At 38.6% G+C, this 22,962-nt stretch overlaps 1 protein-coding gene across 1 annotated transcript; it reads right to left on the minus strand.

Annotated features, from left to right (window-relative positions):
* Positions 1 to 272: 272 nt before the first annotated feature.
* Positions 273 to 22,806, minus strand: NAE1 (NEDD8 activating enzyme E1 subunit 1). The gene is made up of 20 exons (XM_058527969.1): positions 22,702 to 22,806; positions 19,675 to 19,778; positions 19,521 to 19,581; positions 17,500 to 17,530; positions 16,719 to 16,790; positions 16,410 to 16,489; positions 15,704 to 15,813; positions 13,360 to 13,469; positions 12,075 to 12,137; positions 11,611 to 11,674; positions 10,972 to 11,063; positions 8,564 to 8,623; positions 8,335 to 8,468; positions 6,708 to 6,783; positions 6,383 to 6,422; positions 4,989 to 5,075; positions 4,424 to 4,516; positions 1,662 to 1,776; positions 1,528 to 1,577; positions 273 to 511 (listed from the first exon to the last, which is right to left on the minus strand). Exons 1-20 carry the CDS (start codon positions 22,752 to 22,754, stop codon positions 402 to 404), a joined length of 1,605 nt encoding a protein of 534 aa, XP_058383952.1. The 5' UTR covers positions 22,755 to 22,806; the 3' UTR covers positions 273 to 401.
* Positions 22,807 to 22,962: the final 156 nt, after the last annotated feature.

The following is a 22,962-nucleotide window of genomic DNA, read 5'->3' on the forward strand; positions in this document are numbered from 1 at the left end:
ACATCTTTTAAAATTCTATTAGTTTTAACAAATAGTGATGGTCCTAAGATGTCTATAGCAAAAATCTGCACATAGCTTAAATTCATGATTTAAGACTTATGTAAGAAAAATATTTTAAGCTATTTCTAATGAAACATAAGAGATTTCTAAGATAAGTAACTCTGAAATAGCAAGCCAGAAATAATAAACTCAATTAGAAATGGATAGCTTTTATTCTCTGAGAAAATGACTGCTTCCTTTCCCCTCCCCTCCAAATAAAAAGACTACATTGCTACAAATGAGAATAATGTTTATTAAGGAAACAATTTAACAGTTCTCCCTTAGCAGAATTTTACAGACTAGAGCATAACCTGAAGGCAATTACAGTTTCAATCATTAACACACTACATAGAGTGCTTATTCTACAACTGGAAAGTTGCTGAAGTTTGTGACATGCCACTATAAATGTAAGTATTATTAAAAATTACAAATTGTTTGGTGATTATTTTGATAACCTCTTGAGCAGCAGCTCCTGCAAGGAAAAAGGAGAAAAGCAAATCTTTGAAAAAGGTAAATTTCAAGAGTTACGAAAAAATATTCAATTTTGTAAAGAAAACCTTTCCTTTCCAAAAGCCAAGGTGTTTAAAAGTAATCCAAAACAGACATAGCTTACTGAGTCATATCAAATTAACAACAATTTTTTACACCTATGTTATTAAAGGAAATAAAAGTTTTGTTCTATACATTCACACCTTGGAATATTATGCCACAGTTTAAAAGAATGAAGTATTTTTAATTATAGTAGTTTAGAAAGATTGGCAAGATATATTAAGTAAAAGAAGTCAAAATAGTAGTATGGTTGATTGCACTTTTTTAAAGAATACATACAGGCAGAAAAGATTCTCAAAGGACACTCTTCTGTTGCATTTGTATTTTACCTTGTGCCTGTTTTATTTTTATAATAAAAAGAGAGTAAATATTTGTTCTAAATACATTTGTAATTTGGAAAGAATCTATAATAAATACTAACAGACTACTGTAACTACTCAAAACAGAACAAAGAATAGAAAAAACAAAAACTACCAGAAAAAGAATTCTTCCTCTTTTATAATCTGAAGCTTCATCTTTCACATTCATTGATTCAATAAAATTTGAGACTCTACTATGTACCAGATACTGTTCTAGGCGTTGGGATATAGAAGGGATCAAAAGACAAAAATCCTTGCCTCATGGGCAAGGAGAGAGATAAATAAGTAAAATATATAGTATGTCAAATGACTCTAAGCGCTAAGGAGAAAAAGCAAGGAAGAGTGGGATACCAGTGCAAGAGGAGGGACTCAGTTTTAAATGGGGGAGTCAGAAATGGCCTCACAGGGAAGGTAACATTTAAACAAAGGCCTCAAAGAAGTGAGGGCATATAATGGCATGGTGCCACCTAATATAACATCCTGCTTCACTGACCTCCCTAGTTAAAATAACTAAGAAAACAAAACTTCCTAACTGTACTATATAACAACAGATGCCAGTCTTCTCATCTATGGAACTCACCCCCTAAGAAGGCAGCAATGGTGTGTGGCTCAGCAGCTCCGTATCGGCAACTACAGGAAAAGATGGAGATGTAAACTTAGATTAGCTTATGACAGGACAGGTATTATCTCTTATATGCCCTAAAAAATACTCACAATTCGTGGACATAATCATCTTTCACCATTACAGATAATCCATATTCCTGAAGGAAGCCAGTGAGACAAGACTTCAACTTTCCTATATCTTCTTCAACTTGATAGTTAGATACCCCTAAAAATAATATGTAAATTAGTTTTCATTAAAATAAATATAGAATTCAAAATTAATGGCTACCTCCTTTATAATTTTATTTATTTATTTTTCCCCCAAAGCCCCAGTAGATAGTTGTATGTCATAGTTGCACATCCTTCTAGTTGCTATATGTGGGACACAGCCTCAGCATGGCCAGAGAAGCGGTGCATCGGTGCACGCCCAGGATCCGAACCCGGGCCGCCAGCAGCGGAGCGCACGCGCTTAACCGCTAAGCCACAGGGCCGGTCCGGCTACCTCCTTTATTTAATCCAGTTTCAGGTGTTCTAGTCAAAACAGTTAAGGTGTGAAACTGAAGTAAGAACAAAAATAATGGCAAGTATGAGACCAATATTTGCAAATATCACAAATCTGTAACAAAGAAACCATCTAAAACCTATTAAAAATTTGTATTTGATAAGTCTGCTTTGTTCACTGCTCCATACCCAGTATCTAGAAAAGGATCTGGCACACAGTTGGTACTCAATAATTATTTGATAAAAGAATTGAATGAATGAGAAAGTAACATCCTATTTATTCCTTTTATAGAAGTTGTGGTATTTATTATCTATTTTGGGGAGATTAAATGACACTGAGGACATAAAGCTATAATAATAGGTGACATTTGTCTAAGCACCATATATATATATAAATTGATTTAATCCTCACAACAACCCTATGAAGTCATTACTATTATTATCCCCATTTTACACATGAGAAAACTGAGGCACAGACAGAGTAAGTTATTTTCTTGAGTTATTAGCTCATATATAGCAAAACTGAGACATGAGCCCCAGCAGTACTTAATGATTAAACTATAATGTCTCCAAAAGTAAGCTATTATTATTATTACCACTGGAAGGAAAAATATAATTGCCATAACATTCAATTATATTCAAAATAACAATTATATTATAAAAATATAATTGCCATAAAATCAGGTATTATCAATTTTTTTAACCCCTCTGGTTTAAAAACTATCATCACTACTCTTCCTCATAATAGTACTACCTACTCGTTATTGAGTACTTACAAGGTGCTAGGCAGTGTGTTAAGTGATTTTCATACATCACATACTTCACCCTTACAATCTAATAGAGTAGATACTATTATCACCATTCCATAAATGCGAGAACTGAGGCTTGGAGGGAAATAGTGATGCACCCAAGGTCAAGAGATAGTAAGTGGTAGAGCTTGGATTTGAACCTAGGTTTAACTCCAAAGCCTGTGCTCTATGTGGTAGCTAGTCTCCCAAGATGGCTCCCCAATAAACACCCCTTCATGCCCTTGTGTAGTCCCCTCCCACTCTTAATCTAAGCCAGCCCTGTGAAACCGATAGAACATGACATAAGTGATGCTGTGTGACTTCCAAGGCTAAGTCACAAAAAGCCTTGTACCTTCCACCTGGATTATTTTGGAATGTTAACTCTGGGGAAGCCAGCCACCACATAAGAAGTCTACCCTAGGACTGCCAAGTTAAAAGGAAGCCCCAGCTAGCCATGTGGCGAGAGATGCCTGACCAGCCCCCAGCAGTTCCAGCTATCCTGACTCAAGTGCGAGACACATGAGTGAATGTGTAACTCAATCAAGCCTTCAGAATGACTCCAGCCCCAGGCATCATGCAACTCCATGAGATCCCCTCTCCCTCTGAGAACTGCCTAATTGAGCCAAACAAATCCTCAAAATCACGAGAGAGAATAATTTATTGTTTTAAACTACTAAGTTTTGGGATGGTTTGTTATACAATAGATAACCAAAAATACATTCTAATCAAATAATACAAATAAAGCAATAAATATTTGGTGTTTATTCCTTTTCTTTCTTCTGGTAAGCTTGCTCATTAAGACTACAACTTGGAGGGCATACTACATCAGTTGGGACAACAGGTTGTTGTTGTTGTTGTTTTTTTGCTGAGGAAGATTCACCCTGAGCTAACACCTGTTGCCAGGCGTCCTCTTTTTGTATGTGAGCCACTGCCACAGCATGGCCACTGACAGATGAGTGGTGTAGGTCCATACCCAGGAACTGAACCAGGGCCACCAAAGTGGAGTGCATCAAACTTAACTGCTAGGCCACTGGGGCTGGCCCAAGGGCAACAGGTTTTATGATACACCTAGACTGTGCTGCTATGGAATAATCCTGCACAACTAAAATTAGCATCTTAATAAAGATATTCTGGGCAACTGAAAATCTTTGATATTATGCCAATGCCCCAAATACTACATTTACAGGTAACAAAAAATAGATACTAAGCAAAGAAATCCCTACATCTTCAGAGTTATGAGTTCAGAAGTCACTGGCCTACTTCTTGTGGCTTTCCTATTCCACTGAATTAAACTCACTGTGAGTCTTAGAAGTAAACTATGGAAACTGACAGAAAAAAAGTTTTCTTCTATATGCATTCAACCAACATTCTCGTTATAGTTTAGAATCAAATACTATTTGCAAATAGTTATATTTAAAAAAACAAATGGTAGTTCCTCACTGAAATGAACTAGATGTATACTGTTTACAATGTAAAATTCAAGTATCACTATTGCAAACACCCCGAGAACACTTTAAGGTTTAATTCAATTTAAGTGTTCATTCAAGATTTTATTATAGTTGATAATTTGATTTCTATTCTTACCTGGATATCTACCATGTTGTTTATGAAATCTATCAACAGCCCGTAACATTAAGTATAATACTATCTCATTATCTGGATTGTCCATGCTGGAAACTGAAAGGAAAACAAATTTCAGTATAATATGGGTAATTTACAACATAAAAACAATTCAAGACTGAATTTACTATATACTCAAGTTTTAGGACAGAAGGCAATTTTATCACAAAATTTAAATATTTTGTGACAATAAAATAGAAAATGATAAATAATAGTAAAATAAAGGGACATACATTAAGATGAAACCCAGTGGTCTTACAGACTGTTAGCTATAGTCACATAATCTCTACTGAAGTAGTAACATGCTGACTTTAGCTCTTCTACATATCACATAACTTACTCAGTGACCTAAATATGGGTTTATGTATATATTAAATTTTATTATTTGCAATATGACTACTTAGATAGGTTTACAGAATAAAATTTAAAGTATAAATATTTCTATTATCACCACACACTCAATACTATTATACAAAAAAATTTATATCATTAAAATTAATAAACTAGCACCAAAGGTTATTATACTTACTAATTTCATCCTTGTTGACTGTATCCAAGCCATATTCTTCAGCTAAGGATCGACATCTTACTACTCGAAGAAATGCAGAATTGCTGCCTGAACACAGGAAAGATATTATATAAGTAAATGGTCAAGACACATGAATATTCCAAATCACAGGTCACTTTAAGAACAGGAAATTGTGTGTACACTCTTCACAGACATGGAAATGTAAAGAAATATCTTCTATTTGGCTCTAATTGTTAGCAGAGAAAGCACTAGAACATAAGTCATCTAATATTCATGCCCTTGGCATTACAACCAGTTCAGCAATGAGTAAGTTCGTGATGGCATCTCTCTGAGCCTCAGATCATCCCTATTTATAAAATGGAGACAATATTGTTTACCTTTGAGTTGTTCTGTGGATCCAGTGTGCGACTGTGTAAAAAGTGCACACCTAGCACAATGCCTGATAGGGCTCAATGAATAGTAGTTTTTATCATTATTATGGATAAGCAGTCCTAAAGGAGAGTGTTCTATATACTGCGCTCTTGGTATATGTAAGGCTTTTTTTTTTTGTTTAATTTTGTATTATGGAAATTTTTTAACATACCCAAAGTAGAAAAAAGAATAATAAACCCTCAAATACCCAACATCCAGCTTTTAATCTGGTATCATATGATCTCGTAGAACAAACACTAATGCAGAAACAAGGTGCAAGATTAGTAGTGGAACAACACATTAAAACTAAGCCTAAACAAACATTGTGGAGGAGTCATGAAAGGGAGAACTTGCATAAATATATTTTAAGGCTTGGAAGCATGCAAAATAGACTTTTGCAGAAACTAGGGGCAGTAGCTATAGGGAAAAATCTTCAAACAGCATGAAAAACAGATTGTGTTATTCTTAAACTAACTGTTAAATAAGAAAATGCTTTGGGCCTCCTGAGGAGTTATCGAGAAGACCCCAGGAGCCTAGCCGCTTCGAAACTAGATGTCAAATTCTTAATTCCATTATGGTCATTTAACACAGATCAAAATGAGTATTTAAACCAATACTGTCAATGTACATGTGACTCCAGACTTCACATTCAAAGCCTTCAGATAAAACTTTCCCAAATTATTTAAAATTAATAAACCAAAAATTATTCTATATTAATGACAACATTCAATTAATTGAGCTTCATGTCTTTTTAGCATTGCCATAGATAGAAATGCTCTACCTCTGACCCAGTCTTAAAATAGCCTCTCCATTTATTATATTATGAGAAAAAAAAAAAAAAACTTTACCCAATAATTATCTACATCTATATCATTGAGACCATGGAAAATTTAAAATTTCAACCATTAAAAATTGCCACAGGAACATTTCCTGTGGCACATTTTTATCAAACAAAATAAGAAAATTAATTCAAGGGGACTTACAGAGTAATTTTAATTCTTTCTCTGAAATGGACTCTGGTGCCTGTAAAGAGAGAAATGCAAGTTTTGCTCCAGTATAAAAGAGAAGATGAACAGAGGGTGCAGCACAAAGTCAATCACTGTGAGATGGGGAGGCTTTCTTCAAGTGCTAGGAGAGCACTGTGCAACACCTTGTTTCCTTATGACAGGCTTTCTCATTAGGCAGGCAAGTGAGAGATCCCTCTAAGGAAGCTCACAGCCAGTGCCACCTTTTCTGGCTGGAGTTATGTAGTCAGGCCTATAGGGAGCTGTACTGTCCAACAAAGGCACAGTGTGCCCCACAGCTTACCTGGCCTATAGACTGCAGCAATTTGGCAACATGATTACCCACAGCAGCAGCATCTTTCTTTGCTTTTTCACGGTAACTGGAAAAGAAAAACAAAAAGCTACTATTAACAAACTTGAAAATTAGCAAAATTTAAATATCACCATAAAGCAAACAAGAAATTTCTTTCCTTTTCATGAAAAAATACTGGTCTGGGGCCGGCCCTGTGGCTTGGTGGTTAAGTGCGCGCGCTGCGATGCTGGTGGCCCGGGTTCGGATCCCGGGTGCGCATCGAGGCACCACTTCTCCGTTCATCCTGAGGCCGAGTCCCACATACAGCAACTAGAAGGATGTGCAGCTACGACACACAACTATCCAATGGGGCTTTGGGGGGAAAAAATAAATAAATAAAATCTTTAAAAAAAAAAAAAAAAAAAAATACTGGTCTGGCAACATACAAAATGTGAAAATGTCATGGAAATGCTACCAGCAGCACCCGTTAGTGGTTGGGGATCATCCCAGTGTTGGTGATGGACTCTTGGAATCCACCAATGCCTGGGCTCCCTCTATAATTAACAGCACCCAAGTTAAAAACTGCACTCTAGAGGGATCCATGATCTATGCTTCTCTGACAGAGGACCTGACAAAATATATTACTGAAGAATATGATTTCTCTCCTTGAAGTCAATCCAAGGAAAGTTAAATACTTCAAAACTGTCCATCTAAAAATTCATGTAAAACTTTAAGTCTATTTACATTTTCACCCTCTAAAGATGATCAGTGTTAAGCTAACTAGCACCACTGTGAGGTCACACTTCTTTCTATCCTCAGTTGACTTTTTCCAAGTTTTAAGCAGTTGAACTTTTAGGCTAGGACAACAAAGATTTGTTAGACAGTGACTGAGATGAAGAGTATAATCTGTCTAGGGAACACAGATCTTCTCTGTGTGACATTATTTGGCCCTTGAGGAAAGCAAGCCAGCGGCCCTGGATTCATCAGCACCATGCCTGAACTCCACAAGGGTAATATCCACTGAGACCAATCCTTATGACAATCTATCTGGGTTCAGGCTAGTGATACCTGGATAGCAGGTGTCTGTGTATAGTCATGAACTCTTTAAATTATGAAACATTAATGATAAAAAATTCATCCAAAGACTTGCAAGTTTTAAGTTACAGATAAAAGACAGAACAGGGCCACAGTTAAGAGTATGGAGCTGGGTTTCATGAGATCAAATCCTGGTTCTGCCATTTACCAGCTGTCTTCATCTGTAAAATTGGGACAATAATAGTAGCTCTTTGATAGGGTTGTCGTAAATATTAAATTAGTTAATACACAGAACAGTTCATAGCAGAGTTAAGTGCTCAAATGTTAGGTTTTATCATGAAATATGTAAGAAAAAATCTGCCCCCTAGGGGGTATATGGGAGCTCTCTGTACTTTATGCTCAATTTTGCTGTGACCTAAAACTAGTATTCTAAAGAATAAAATCTATTACAAAAAATCTGCCCCTTAAGTTCTTTAGCTCATTTTTAAAGCAATGAGAGTATAACAGACTTTCCAACAGATTTCTGATGGACTGGTAAAATACGTTCATCTCTAATATAAACAGATTAATTTTTCTGTTACATAGTTTGAAAACAGTGACTTACACATTTTGCAGTTTTACATATTTGCCCGAATCTGCGATCATATCAGGAATTGTGCCTCGAACGGGTAAATTTCCTTGACCCTCTTTGGCCACAAATTCTTTTAAAGCACGAGCTAAAATCCAAAATGATGGAGTCTAAAAGAATAAGAAAAAAAATTAATATTAAGTGCCATCTGAATTTGATCTTAAGGTTTAAGGAACACTATTTTACTTTTTGTTGTTGTTGTTACCTGTTTGGTGATATTTATGCAGCGATCATCATTAAATATATCTTCAATACTGCCTGGGATCTAACAAAGGAACATAAACATTTACTTACATGAAGAATTTGCCCACCTGTATTTTCACTGCTATTTCTTCAAACAAGTTCTTTGAATTCTCAAATTGTAATCAAATACAAACTTCTGATTTGCTTAGACTTTTATTTAGATATCAGTACCAGATGGAGATTTGATGGGAAAGAGAGAATGTAAGAAAGTCCCCTCCTGCCCACTGGTATTAGCATTAAAGACTGACCTGTTCTCTTACATCAGAAATGGAGTAAAGAAGGAGTCAAAGTAAATTTTTTAAGATAGTTACTTTTGAAGATATAGCAACGATTACAGACATCACTATCACGCTAGATTTGCAGTCCTTCATGTTTTTCCATCTCGTCAAAAATTAAAACCCTTACATCCTATTTAGTGACGATGGAAGAGACAACCACTCTGATAAAAACTAGATAGTTAAATTAAGGACTTTAAATGCTAGCAAGAACATCATACATTAACAAAAACCTTAGAAACTGTAGGCTTTGATTCTACTGCTGTGTGGAAAAAAGAAATTTCTTACTGGTAACCTCTTAACTGGTCTCTCTCCTTCCACTCCCAGCCCCCTACAGTCTATTCTCCCCACAAGAGCTAGAATGATTATTTAGAAATATAAATCAGGTCACTCCACTCTCCTGCTCAAAACGCTTCAATGGCCTGCAAGGCCATTATGATCCGGCCCTTTCTGCCTCTCCAAACTCTAATCCCTCCCACCACTTTCCCCCTTGTTCACTTCAGTCCAATCATACTGGCTTTCTCTTTTTTTTTTTTTTTTTTTTGTGAGGAGATCAGCCCTGTGCTAACATCTGCCAATCCTCATTTTTTTGCCGAGGAAGACTGGCCCTGGGCTAACATCCGTGCCCTTCTTCCTCCACTTTATATGGGACGCCGCCACAGCATGGCCTGCCAAGCAGTGCATCGATGCGCACCTGGGATCTGAACCAGCGAACCCCAGGCAGCTGCAGCAGAGCGCGCGCACTTAACTGCTTGCGCCACTGGGCCAGCCCCATACTGGCTTTCTTATTGATCTTTGAACAAATGCTAAGCTTCAACCACTTCTGGGCCTTTGCACATGTGCTTCCGCAGCCTGAAAAGAGCTTCTACCAGATCCCTGCATGTCACTTCACTCAGGCTTCTGCTTAAACTCTTTGAGAGTCTCCCCGGCCCCCTCCCGATCCCAGAGCTCCTCCTCCCCATCATGCTCTACCATTTTGTTTACAGCACCTGGTGCATTTATCTATTTGCTTAGTTCACTGTCCTCCAGCCATGAGAACTTTGTTTTTTTTTTAATTGAGGTAAACTGTAACTTCAGTGAAATGCACAAATCTCAAATGTACAATTTGATACATTTGATAACTACACACCTACTTTTAACCATCACCCCAATTAAGATAGAAAATCTTCATCACCCCAGAAAACTGATTCACACAGCACACACCTTTGTGTGTGTGTGAGGAAGACTAGCCCTGAGCTAACATCTGATGCCAATGCTCCTCTTTTTGCTGAGGAAGATTGGCCCTGGGCTAACATCCGTGCCCATCTTCCTCTACTTTGTATGGGACGCTGCCACAGCATGGCCTAACAAGCAATGCATCTGTCCACGGCCCGGATCCAAACCCACGACCCCCGGGCCGCCGAAGTGGATGCGCGAACTTAACCACTACGCCACCAGGCCGGCCCACAAAGCACACTTTTAATCACCCAGCAGCACTACCCCATTGTCTCCAAAGTTTATAATAACAGCTTAAGTGCTTTCCTAACTTGAAAGGCAGCATTTTTTGCTGTTTTAAATTATAAGAAAACTCTAACTTAAACTACCAGCTGTGTTATCCTAAAGTTTCCCAAAAATCTCACTGGCCAGACTTCAACAACAAAACAAAACAAAGGGCATCTACACTGAGCTATCCTCCAAATAATTTTTAAGGTATAAAATGTCATTAAGAACATCTTCCATTCTATCCAAATAATTACTGTCGAAAGCAAATGCAAGGTACGATTTAACTTTTCAGGCACCACTATTTTGGACTAGAAAATATCACCTTTATTATATAATTCCTACCTCCAAACTGTTACTATTCAGAAATCATGTACTTCAAATAATTTATATAAATCATTGTATCACTATTATATGCTGAAGCACTGACATCCATTTTAACAAGGACAATACAGAATCTTATTAACACAAGATTCGATCTGTATTATAGATATTAATTTCTAACCAACTATTCAATTTAGAAAATATTAACTTAAATTTAAAATCAACTATTTCACATATGAGGACCTCAGAAAACACCCTTCTTATATGAATCCCTCAGCAACACTTTCAATACCTGAGTTGTATTTAGTGCTGTGTTCACATTTTTAATAGCTTCTTCAAAATTCTCTTCATCTTCTGGAGCCCCATTTTCATTCTTTAGAATTCCTATTAAAAAAGAAATTTGTTAGCAAACAATAGCCCTTTTCTTCTCACTCCTTCTCTCCCCTCAACATTATGGATATAACCTTGTCAGATTCTGAAGGGATGATTGGATATTGAAACTTACGAAGAAATATGGCTTATCATTATTCTTTTTTTTTTTTTTTTTTTTTTTTTTTTATAATTTTATTTATTTTTTCCCCCAAAGCCCCAGCAGATAGCTGTAGGTCATAGCTGCACATCTTTCTAGTTGCTGTATGTGGGATGCGGCCTCAGCATGGCTGGAGAAGCGGTGCGTCGGTGCGCGCCTGGGATCGAACCCGGGCCGCCAGCAGCAGAGCACGCGCACTTAACTGCTAAGCCACAGGGCCGGCCCTCATTAGTCATTCTTAAAACTATACAAGCAGTGGCTCCTAAACCTCCTCTGAGGAAAAATAAAAGCTCATGATGGCATCATCTGACAAAGGTGTTGATAGAAATCCAATAAACATTAGCTTCAAGCAATTTGCTTTTCAAACTTTATATAACATTTAGTCACATCCCATAATATTACCTTGTCTAATCAAATCTCTGAAGTCTTCTTTTTCTTTATACGTTTTAGGTATTCGTCCATTTGTCTAAATTGGTTAAAAATTTTAAAAATCTAGTTATAAAAAATCAAAACATGGAAATTGAGAGTCCAAAGTTTCCCCATTCTCCCATCTACATAAGATTTCATCAGAAAACATACCTCGGTAAAATCAGAGGTTGACTTGATAGAAAACAGAAACTGTGGGCCATTTCTCTACATTGATTCCCCATTGCCGGTTTCAGAATAATATTTATTCAAATTTCATTTTGTTAATAAAAATATTAGTATCAAAAGAAGAACTGCTAAATTTAAACTGAAAAGCACCCACCTGCCCTATAACTACATAAGGAAAAAAATTAATCTACCACTCCCCTCCAATGAAATTCTGTATAATAAATTGAAAATACAGTCCCATATGGAATTTCTTCTTTTAAAAAAGGACGTACTTCACTATACCACTGTGCTAAATATTTAGCTACGATCACAATCCATGGAGTGTGGCTATGGTCCTAAAAATGAGAGAAAAATGAAAGAAAATGTTGATATTAGTTAACATTAATTAGTTAACATTTATTCTTCACTACACCATCTCATTTTCAACAAATTCAACAATATTTATGATCATCTCCCCGTATATGTGGAATAATGAATGGAGGGAAAAGAAATGGGTTAATAAAAACTGCCTTACAAATTCTTTTAGAGGCAGAGTCCAGTTTAATCCTAATATGGCAGGTATGTACTATGATTGTCCCCATTTCACCATCAAGAAAACAGTCGCAGAGACTGCCACCCAAAAATAAAGCTCAAATCTCTTGATTTCAGATGCCAACCCGAGAGACTAAGGAAAGAGGATCTTCTCTGTGTTTTCTGATGAACCAAATACCTGCATTTCAATTAATATGTAGCTAGGAAAAAATAAATATACTCCTTAAATTATATAGTCTGTCATAAATATCATTCTTACTATAATGAAATGTGCAGTTGCCTTGGTAATTCTCAAACACTAAAAAGAAGTTTTAAGAGAAATCAATTTCAACAAACACCCATCCCAAATTCAAACTATTTTAAAAAGCCCATCTATTTGTTTAGGAAAGGGCCATGAAGAGGGCTTCTGGAACATGTCAATGTCCAATTTCTTGACCTGGGTACTGATTACACAAATATGTTCAGTTAATGAACTTTTTGTCAATAAAAAATTTTCTTGAATTTTGGGAGAAAACAGATTTATTTAAAACAAATTAGGTACAATGTTATTATAATCTGGATGACAGGAATATGGAGGTTTATAGTCTTTTCTCACTTTGGTGTAATTCAAAAACCTTAGGTTAAAAAAATGCTTTAAGGGCTGGCCCAGTGGCATAGTGGTTAAGTTCACACACTCCACTTCAGTGGCCCAGGGTTCACGGGTTTGGATCCCGGGGCGCGGATCTACGCACCACTTATTAAGCCATGCTATGGCAGGCATCCCATATAAACCAGAGAAAGATGGGCACAGATGTTAGCCCAGGACCAATCTTCCTCAGCAAAAAGAGGAGGATTGGCAACAGATGTTAGCTCAGGGTTAATCTTCCTCACCAAAAAAAATAAAATAAAAAAATACTGATGCCCATGTTCCACCCTAAGGAGATGAATTCGAATCTCTGGATTCGAATCCAGAGGTGGCCCAGGCATCAGAAAAAAAAAAAAAATGCTTTAAGTCTGTCTATAAATGGAAGGTCACACACTACAAACCTTTTTTTCCATATGCTCCAAATCATAAGACTGAAAATGTTCTCTCAGCTCAGGAAATGGCTTATCCAGTCGTAGATCCTCTAATGCATTATCTGGATGAGATTCTATTACTGTGAAACAAATAATCCCAAAAGATAAACTTACTTCTTTATCAATATTGCTAACAATATACTACATTATAGGAACCTGGGAAATCTATAATTTTTTTTTTTTTTTTCTGAGGAAGATTCACCCTGAGCTAACATTTGTTGACAATCTTCCTCTTTTTGCTTGAGGAAGATGTGCCCTGTGCTAACATCCATGCCAATCTTCCTCTATCTTGTATGTGGGTCACCACCACAGCATGGCCACCGCTGAGTGGTGTAGGTCTGCACCCAGGAACCAAACCCAGGCCGCCAAAGCAGAGCACACCAAACTTAACCACTAGGCCATGGGGCCAGCCCCAGGAAATCTATAATTTTTAAATGGGCATAGGGCCTACAGGTTTTTTTCTTTTTTTTTTTTAACAGTTTATTTATTTATTTATTTTTGTGAGGAAGATCAGCCCTGAGCTAACATCATGCTAATCCTCCTCTTTTTGCTGAGGAAGACCTACTCTGAGCTAACATCTATTGCCAATCCTCCTCGTTTTTTTTCCCCAAAGCCCCAGTAAATAGTTGTATGTCATAGTTGCACGTCTTTCTAGTTGCTGTATGTGGGACGTGGCCTCAGCATGGCCAGAGAAGCAGTGCGTCGGTGCGCGCCTGGGGTTCCGAACCCAGGCCGCCAGTAGCGGAGCGCACGCACTTAACCGCCAAGCCACGGGGCCGGCCCCTACAGGTTTTTTTCACTGTTTTGTTCATTACTGAGGTAAATTTACATATACATTTACATTTTATTAAATGCACAAATCATAAGTGGACTATAGTTTTAATAAAAGTAAAACCAAGATTCCCTTAAAGTAGAATTTTCTTATTATTATAACTGGAAAAGATCAAAATGGATCAAATGTCTGTTCAGATAGCACCTAACAACCTACCCTTCCTCCTCCTGTGGTCTTAAACAGACAGTATCACCATCTACCTAGACCTCTTCCCTAGAAACCTGATGGTCATCCTTGACTTCTTGCTTTCTTGGCCCAACATTAGTCACTCCTGTCACTTTGTACACAGCTCTCTACATAGAGAAGTACAGGAAAGCGTATAATTTCAGTGAGTGTTTAGAGCTAGGCTCAGTTTTGTCAATTGCTAGCTGTGTGACCTCTGGCAAATAACTTAATCTCTCCTTAATCTCTCCGTGCCTCAGCATCCTCATCTGTAAAAAGCAGATCAAACTATCTACTTTATAAGGATTTTGGAAAGATTAAATGAAAGAATCCACATAACGGCAGACACACAGCTAGCAATATGTTAACCTTCATTATTGTCTACCCCCCTTCCCTATCCTCATAACCTCTGCCCTCAGTCAGGGGCGCGCTCTTGCTTGCTCACTCTCACCTAGACCACTGGAAATCTCCTAATAGCAACCCGTTCCTCCAATCTTTGCCCCTTCAAATCCATTCATTCTCCACCCAGCTTCAGAGTGACCCATTTAAAATAAAATTTTTACCGGGTCACTCTCCCACTTACAACTCTTAAATGGCCCAGCACCACCTGCCAGAAGCTTATCCTCACAAGTCACTCCCTAACTGCCCAAACAGATACTGCTCCTCAGTGATGCTACCAATGCCAATGGCTATCAGTGCACTAGCAGAGTACCTGGCTCAGAGCGATGAATGAGGACTGAATGAAATTTTTATGATGATTTAAGATTAAAATTTTTTAGTGAAGGGCTAATATAAGCCTTGAGCTGATGCAAGGCTGCCTATGAACGACTTTGGTCTCCTATAACACTGATTCCTTGGAATAGTAGGTGAATGCCATGCTTGCTGTGTGGAATTGTACCTGAACTGGGGGAGCCTAAGGCCTATATGAGAATGGAATGAAAGACTGGTGAGGGAAAAAGTGGAGTGCCCTCTGTGTCAGTGTGACCTACAATAACTTGGCTCTCACCCGTGGCAGCCCATACACGCGCTATGTGGGTTAGGAGGCAAAAAAAAGCTAGATACTTGCATAGCTGCTGGGCCTCCTAATAGTTGATGAAGAAGTTATACCAATTGTATCTCCTGCTTTGTATCCTTCAATAATGCTAACTAGAGGAAATATTAGATTAAAGCCTATTGATTCTGATTGCCACTTTGAACCTATAACTGGACTTGCTGCTACAAATTTACTTTGTAATTTAGAAAGTCGATTTTAAATTATCAAATTTCTAAAATTATAGCTAAAGCAACCAACAGCAAGCCCCATATGTGCAACAATTTTACCTGGATGTTCTTTTATAATGATCCTCATATAACCAACTAGTCCATATGTCCTACAGACCAAAAGAGGGATTTGGGAATTCCACAGGACATCTGCTAAACGTAGTAATGTACTGTAAAGGAAAGCACAATAAATAAGAACATAAGCAAATGAATATATGCCAAACATGGAAAGCCTTAAAATAAAGCAACTTTCTTACTAAGTAATAAATACAAACATACATCTATTGTATTTACATAAGCAGGTCAAGGACACACTAAAAAGCAAGCACTTCCACAAGGTTGCAGTCTCAAAGACTAGAGGACTATGAAAGCCTTTTGGACTTTTGGACTAGAGGGCTATGAAAGCCTCGTCTTCCATATCAGGGAGAATGTTACTGAAAGACACTTCCAAAACAATTCCATAATAAAGAGGAAAATATTTATAAAACCCTTGTACACACACCCCTAAGCATTCCCTATAATTAATTCTAACTAGTTTTTTTCACTAAAAAATAACCAATATTCAATTTAACCATTCTAAATATATCAAAAAAAGTTTCACATCTCAATATTTTTCTCTTCCCTATGTTTCTGATGCTAGAGATTTATAAGTGCTTCCAATTAAAGGTTTCTATGGAGTTCAGAATTTTAAAAACCATAGACTCTGCAAACAAAATTACACAAATCTAATAAGAGATCAAAATAACATGTTAACATAAAAATTTACCTTTCAGGAAGCTGAGTTGCAACCACAATGGTAAACCTACAGAAAAATGAAGGATCATTGTCTAGAAGGTTTTCTGGACTCTAAATAGGGCAGAGGAAAAAAATCCAACAATTTCACAATCATATTAAACATGGCAGAAACAGTTAAGCTATTTTAGAACAAATGAGGCAACATGCTAGACTCCAGTGTTAAAGTAATTCAACTATCAACTAAACATAAATGATACAAAGTTCAAAATTCTAAATTCCTAGGGCTTTGAATGATTAAAAAATGACATTTCTACACAGAAATAATAACATATACACATACCTCTTCCACAAAACTTCCAGAGACATCATTATTTAATTCTTGTAAGAATTCCATGGCAGCTTGAGCTCGGTTCTTTTTAAAAACAAAGCATTTGACTTGAATTAGAAAAAAATTTGGTTAAAATATAACCTTTCAATTTACAGGTCAGGCAAACACCACGTAAAACTATCCGAATTTCATGCATAGGTATAACGACTCTGCTTTTCATAGTATTCAGACTGAGACTCAACCAGAATATCACTTAAAACAGAGCTAAACCGTCATTATTCAGAGTTCTTAAATGACTACATTATTTGCACCATACTTTTCTGATTAAGCAAATTACCAGAAAACCCTGGGTAGCAGGCGGGGACATCCTGCCTCAAGCTCAGATTTACTCTAACCTCCCACATTTACAGTCCGATACAAGAGAGGTCAATCATTAAAGATACAGTCATTTCCACTCAGAATATTGTACTAAGTTGACTAATATGGCTTTGTAAGATTTTTAATATGAAATACAAAAATAAAGGATATTCTGGCTAACTGTTAGTTAAAAATTTGGTTAACCAGAATCCTCTGAACAGTAATATCAGCCAAGATTTAGCTTTAATACAGGATACAGTGTAAAAACACAGACAAAGCTTTACAAGATCAGAAAAAAAATTAGCTAATTTAACTTTTTTCTCAGAGAAAGAATAAGCTCTTTCAAAGTCAAAGCCTTTCAAGCAATCAAAACATAATGGCATCATTAGATGCTCAAGCACAACTATATTGATTCTATAACAAATTGATCGCTTACCTTGCCGATACTGCTTCTTTGAAGGAAAAAACTAAAACAGAATAAAAAAAATTTAAGGGCTTCTTTGACTATAAAGGAAAGGTTATTTGTAATATGAGGTGTATTTCATTCACAGTAGAAAACAAACTATATTTTGATTACAGATTGTAACAGCCTTCCTGGAGGAAGAAAACTGGATGAAACTTGTAATCAAAGATAGGCTAATAAATCAATGTTTCCCAAAGTGTGTACCACAGAATATGAATTTCATGAGATGCTCTGAGAGAAAAGGGCTCCCTGGCTTAAAAAAGTTTGGGAAACACCATATGTTATATTTCCCTCTTGAAATTCCCAACATACATAATACCCATGATACTAAAGTCTTATATTAAAAAATGTTGGGGGGGTGGGCCAAATGGGTGAAGGGAGTCAAAAGGTACAAACTTCCAGCTATAAAATAAATAAGTCATGGGATGTAATGTACAGCATGGCGACTATAATTAATAACACTGTATTGCATATTTGAAAGTTGCTGAGAGAGTACATCTTAAAAGTTCTCACCACAAGAAAAAAAAAAATTCTGCAACTACGTACGGTGACGGATTTTTTTGTTTTGTTTTATGTGTGTGTGTGGAAAATCAGCCCTGAGCTAACATCCAATGCCAATCCTTCTCTTTTTGCTGAGGAAGACTGGCCCTGGGCTAACATCCGTGCCCATCTTCCTCTACTTTATATGGGACGCTGCCACAGCATGCCTTGACAAGCGGTGCATCAGTGCGTGCCCGGGATCCAAACCTGCGAACCCTCGGGCCGCCGAAGCAGAGCACGCGAACTTAACCGCTACGCCACCGGGTAGGCCCCTATGGCGACAGATGTTAACTAGACTTATTGTGATCATTTCCCTATACAAAAATCGAACCATTATGTTGCACACCTGAAACTAATATAATGTTGTATGTCAATTATATCTCAATAAAAATAAATAAAACGTAACACCTTAAAAAAATGTTTAACTTCATTTGACCCATTTCCCAAACTCATTTGACCACGGAATCCATTTGCCCATTGAGCAGCTAGTAACATTCCCTAGAAGCAGTGTTCCACAGACCACACTTGGGAAATGCTATATTGAACTGTTTGCTTCTGCAGATAACTATAACAGATTTATTCAGGCTTCTTCCCATGCATGCCCCCATCAGGTCTCAAGACCCACATCTAAGGTTGCTGATCAGAGTGAGTGTGCTATTTTATAGCACAAGCGCAGTGGCTCCATAAGAAAAAAAAAACCTTATTCTTATCACAGCCTGCTCTAACCAATCGAGTAAGCAAAGATAATAGGACTTTTTCTTTATAGATACCAATAAAAGGGCTGTGTCATGGATACACTACCACCCAAAGATATCAAAGCTCCATATGAACCAAATTCTGATTTTCCTTGTATTTACGCATTGTTGTTGTATACTGACAAACATAAAGAGAGATCTCAGACTCCAAGTCCCTGAAAAGGCAAGCTTGAAATCCAAATTTGGGAATGCTCTGAAAGTCTAAATATGATCATCTTTAAAGAATGATACACAGGCCATCTTTAAAATAGCATTTTTATAACGACAGTAGAGTGTAGAGAGAGATACCTGGACTAATCTTAGAAGACATCACAAATAAAAGGTGGTTTTTATTATTCTTACAATCCAAAAATATTATTATTGTTAATTATATACTAACATGTAGGAATCAACGCAAGGATTTAGGAAGTGTCCAGACTTCACAAATAAAGGAATAATGACTACTCCTTTGCATTAATAACAACAATAAAGACAGTAATGATGGGTACCTTTTATTAATGCCCTATTTGCCGATGATGAGCTAGCATTTTACCTATACTAACTCACTTCATCCTCACCATAATCCTACACATGGGGATTATACCCACTTGAGAGTCAAGGCACTCTGATTGAGAAAGTAAAGCTAGGATTTAGGCCTCTCTCCCGTGACGGTGCACTGTGTTCCCTAACATGCATACATTTGAAAAGAATAAAACATACTTATTTCCAGCATCTTCCCCGCTGACCTGATTTCCATCAATAATTGTAAATGAACCAATACCTGGGAGATAAAACAGAGTCAGTAAAGAATACATATTTCTAGTTGAAAACCTTAAAGAAGAAAATTGAGAACACAACCCCAAAACTACATTACCTGGTAGTACCAAGTTTTTAAGAATTTCAGTTCCTGTGGCTGTCGCATTTATTAGGCAAACATGAGCGGATTCTAAAGCCTCTTGCCCATGATCACCCCACAACCTACAAAGCAAGACACAAATCCAACATTTTAAAAACTTTCACGAAAATACAACTTTCTTATTTGAATGGTGATCTTTATCTTTAAAGTATTCTTGCATAGAATAACTGACGTGATAACCCTGGCAAACGTGAGGCAGGAAAAGCAGGAGGTGTTACGGAGATTACATAACTGAGTAATCTAAGACTCAGACAGGTTGATGCCTTGCATGGTTAAAGGGGGGTCAAATCAGAACTAGAAACTTGGTCTTGTAGCTCCTTGTCCATTACTCTTTACTTTTGTGTGTGTGTGTGTGTGAGAAAGACTGGCCCTGAGCTAACATCTGTTGCCAATCTTCCTCTTTTTGCTGAGGAAGATTGGCCCTGAGCTAACATCTGTGCCCATCCTCCTCTATTTTGTATGTGGGACACTGCCACAGCATGGCTTGATGAGCAGTGAGTCGCTCCACACCCGGGATTCGAACCTGCGAACCCCAGGCCACCAAAGCGGAGCGTGTAAACTTAACCACTATACCACCAGGCCAGCCCCACCATTACTCGTTTCACCTGTCATTACTCTTATGAAAGCCAGATAACTTACAGAACAAAAAGTCTTTAGATATATTTATTAACATTAAACAAGTGCCTTGGATTTAAAACCTATTCTGTTCTCTATTTGATTTCTCCTTAAGTTACATGGATGCAGTGTATTTAAGATTGTAACATAGGATTTATCACTGTGACATCTGCAACAGTAAGCAAGAGCTTTACCAAGAAAACTGAATTATTATCTGAAAAGCCTCACGTGGACTTTTACAGGAGTGCTTTAAAATATAATACCAGATGAACATTCTAATAGCATGATTAATAAATGCATACATTAACAAACAAAAAGATGTAATAAAGATTAGAAATATACGTTATAACCTGATTCACGCTGGCATACTATTAACAGGGCAAGGTACATGATCACACATGTATCACGGCATCTGGGCCAACCTGGTTACCTTCACCCACAAAGTCTATTAACGAAATTATCTTTTCCTGTCAGTAAAGGGGGGAGCCCAAATCATAAGAAAAATGCCAAAGCCTGGAGGACTGATAGACTTAATGTGCCTTCTCTGTCACCTGATCTAAAGCAGATTCAGTCTTCTTGTGTAGCCAGAATGTCCTCCAGAGCACGTCACAACTTAAGTGCCTCATTTGGTTTTTCATTTGCTGAACACCCATCTCTCCGTTCCACTCTAAGCTCCATAAGGGCCCAGACCACTCCCTATATCCACCACTGGAGCCGCAATGCTTGGCACAATGCCTTGCCCAGGGTAAGTGATCACTGAACAGCTGTCAAATTAATGGAAGAATAGCCTAGAAGAACCAGACGGACTGGAAACGTGTTTTTTCTACGGAAGGAGGGCACAGAGAAGACACCTGACATATTTGGTTGATGGATGCTTGGGTAGTTGGAGGGCGAGCCTAAGAGAATACTGGTGCATCTCTAGGTAACATATTTCAAGAAAAGGGCCCAAACAAGAAATCAATCCTCTCTACTCTCTTGCTGGCCTAATGAAGGAAAGCAGGGCCCTGCTGACTGTTTGCTGGCTGCACAACTTTACTTCTAAACTGCTTCCCTCTGACACTTCAAAAGCAATAACCAGTTCTCACTATGAAAGGTAAAGTTTGGTCCTTAAAACGGATTGGACTCAGCAAAAACTCTCTTTTGTTATAGTTACTTAGTAACCTAAAATATCTTCTCAGCTCTATCATGTATTGTTATATCTGCATTCAAAACACAAGGAACTCCTAAGAATTTACAAGAGAACCCAAGTTGGTTATAAGGGCTCTGCCATCTTGCTTCTTTCCCCAGAAGCTTGAGAGCAGAGTGATGTGACTGAGTACCAACAATGAAAAGGCCAGAAGGGCCTGAGTTATACCCTGGCTCAAAAACAGAGACTCTAAGCAAGTTATCTAACTTCTCCAAGACTCAGATTTCCCCATCTATAAAACAGAGAACGTCTGGCTTCAAGTCTGCTCTCAGAATTGAGTGCCTAAAGCCCCTAATACCGCACTAGGCTGTAGGTGCAAACGGGAGTTTCAGTCTCTAAGGACATACTGTAACTTCCCCTGGGGGGGGGGCGGGGGGGGGTCACAAGCATTTTTGTTACTACCTCTGCCTTAACACATAAAAGCTGCTCAATAAATAAGGAATGGGGAGTGTAAGGAGAAAAAGCAAGGGAGAAGCAGCAGCCAAGAACCTGCCTGATGGCTTAGACCTGCAGCGTCCATTAAGGTGGCCATTAGCCACATGTCCCTACTGAGCACTAGAAATGAAGCTAGTCTGAACTGAGATGTGCTGTAAGTGTAAAATGCCGGATTTCGAAGACAGTATGAAAAAAAGCAAAATATCTCTAATAACTTTTTATACTGATTAGTTGAAATGGTAATATTTTGGATATATTGGGTTAAACAGTCTGTATTATTAAGAGTAATATCACCTGTTTCTTTTTCTGTTCAATGTGGCTACCAGAAAATGTATAATAACATATGTGGTTCACATGAGACAAGCATTATATTTCCATTGCTGGCTTAGAACCATACCAAACGCTCTCGGCGGCCGGGACGGGTAGTCCCGATGCCCCCATTCTGCAAAACCAGCAGGCTGAGCGCAGCGAGGCGGGGCCGGCAGCCGCCCTGGTGACCCGGCGGACGCTGCGACCGCGCGCTGCAACAGCACACCGCGTGGCGGTGGGCGCGCCCTTCGGGGGAGGGGAGTCCCGGCCCTCGAGGAGCAGCCCCGAGCCCAGGCCGGAGCCCCGAGCCCCGCACAGCCCGGCCCGGCCCGGCGGGAGGCCTGAGGGAGGCCCGCCCGCCCCGCCCGCTCACTTAGGCCCGGCCCGGACGCAGACGAGCCCGCCGGCGCGCCCGCCCCGTGTGTTGAGCCCCGGCTCACCTCAGCTGCCGGTCGTACTTCTGCTCCTTGAGCACCTTCCCCGCCTGCGCCATGGCCGCGCCCGCCGCGCGAATAACAGCCGAACCCCGCCGAGCACCGCCAACACCTCCACGAGCGCGCAGGCGCACTGCGCCCCCCTCCGCCGCTGCCTCCTGCGCGCCGCCGGCAGGGGGCGCCGCCACTGCACTGCGCACGCGTCGCCGGTCTTCTCGGGTGTACACGGCCACGGTTGGGATCCGAACTGGTGGTCCAGTCTTCCCT

The sequence above is a fragment of the Diceros bicornis genome, chromosome 32, assembly GCF_020826845.1.
Source record: "Diceros bicornis minor isolate mBicDic1 chromosome 32, mDicBic1.mat.cur, whole genome shotgun sequence".
Classification (NCBI taxonomy): domain Eukaryota; kingdom Metazoa; phylum Chordata; class Mammalia; order Perissodactyla; family Rhinocerotidae; genus Diceros; species Diceros bicornis.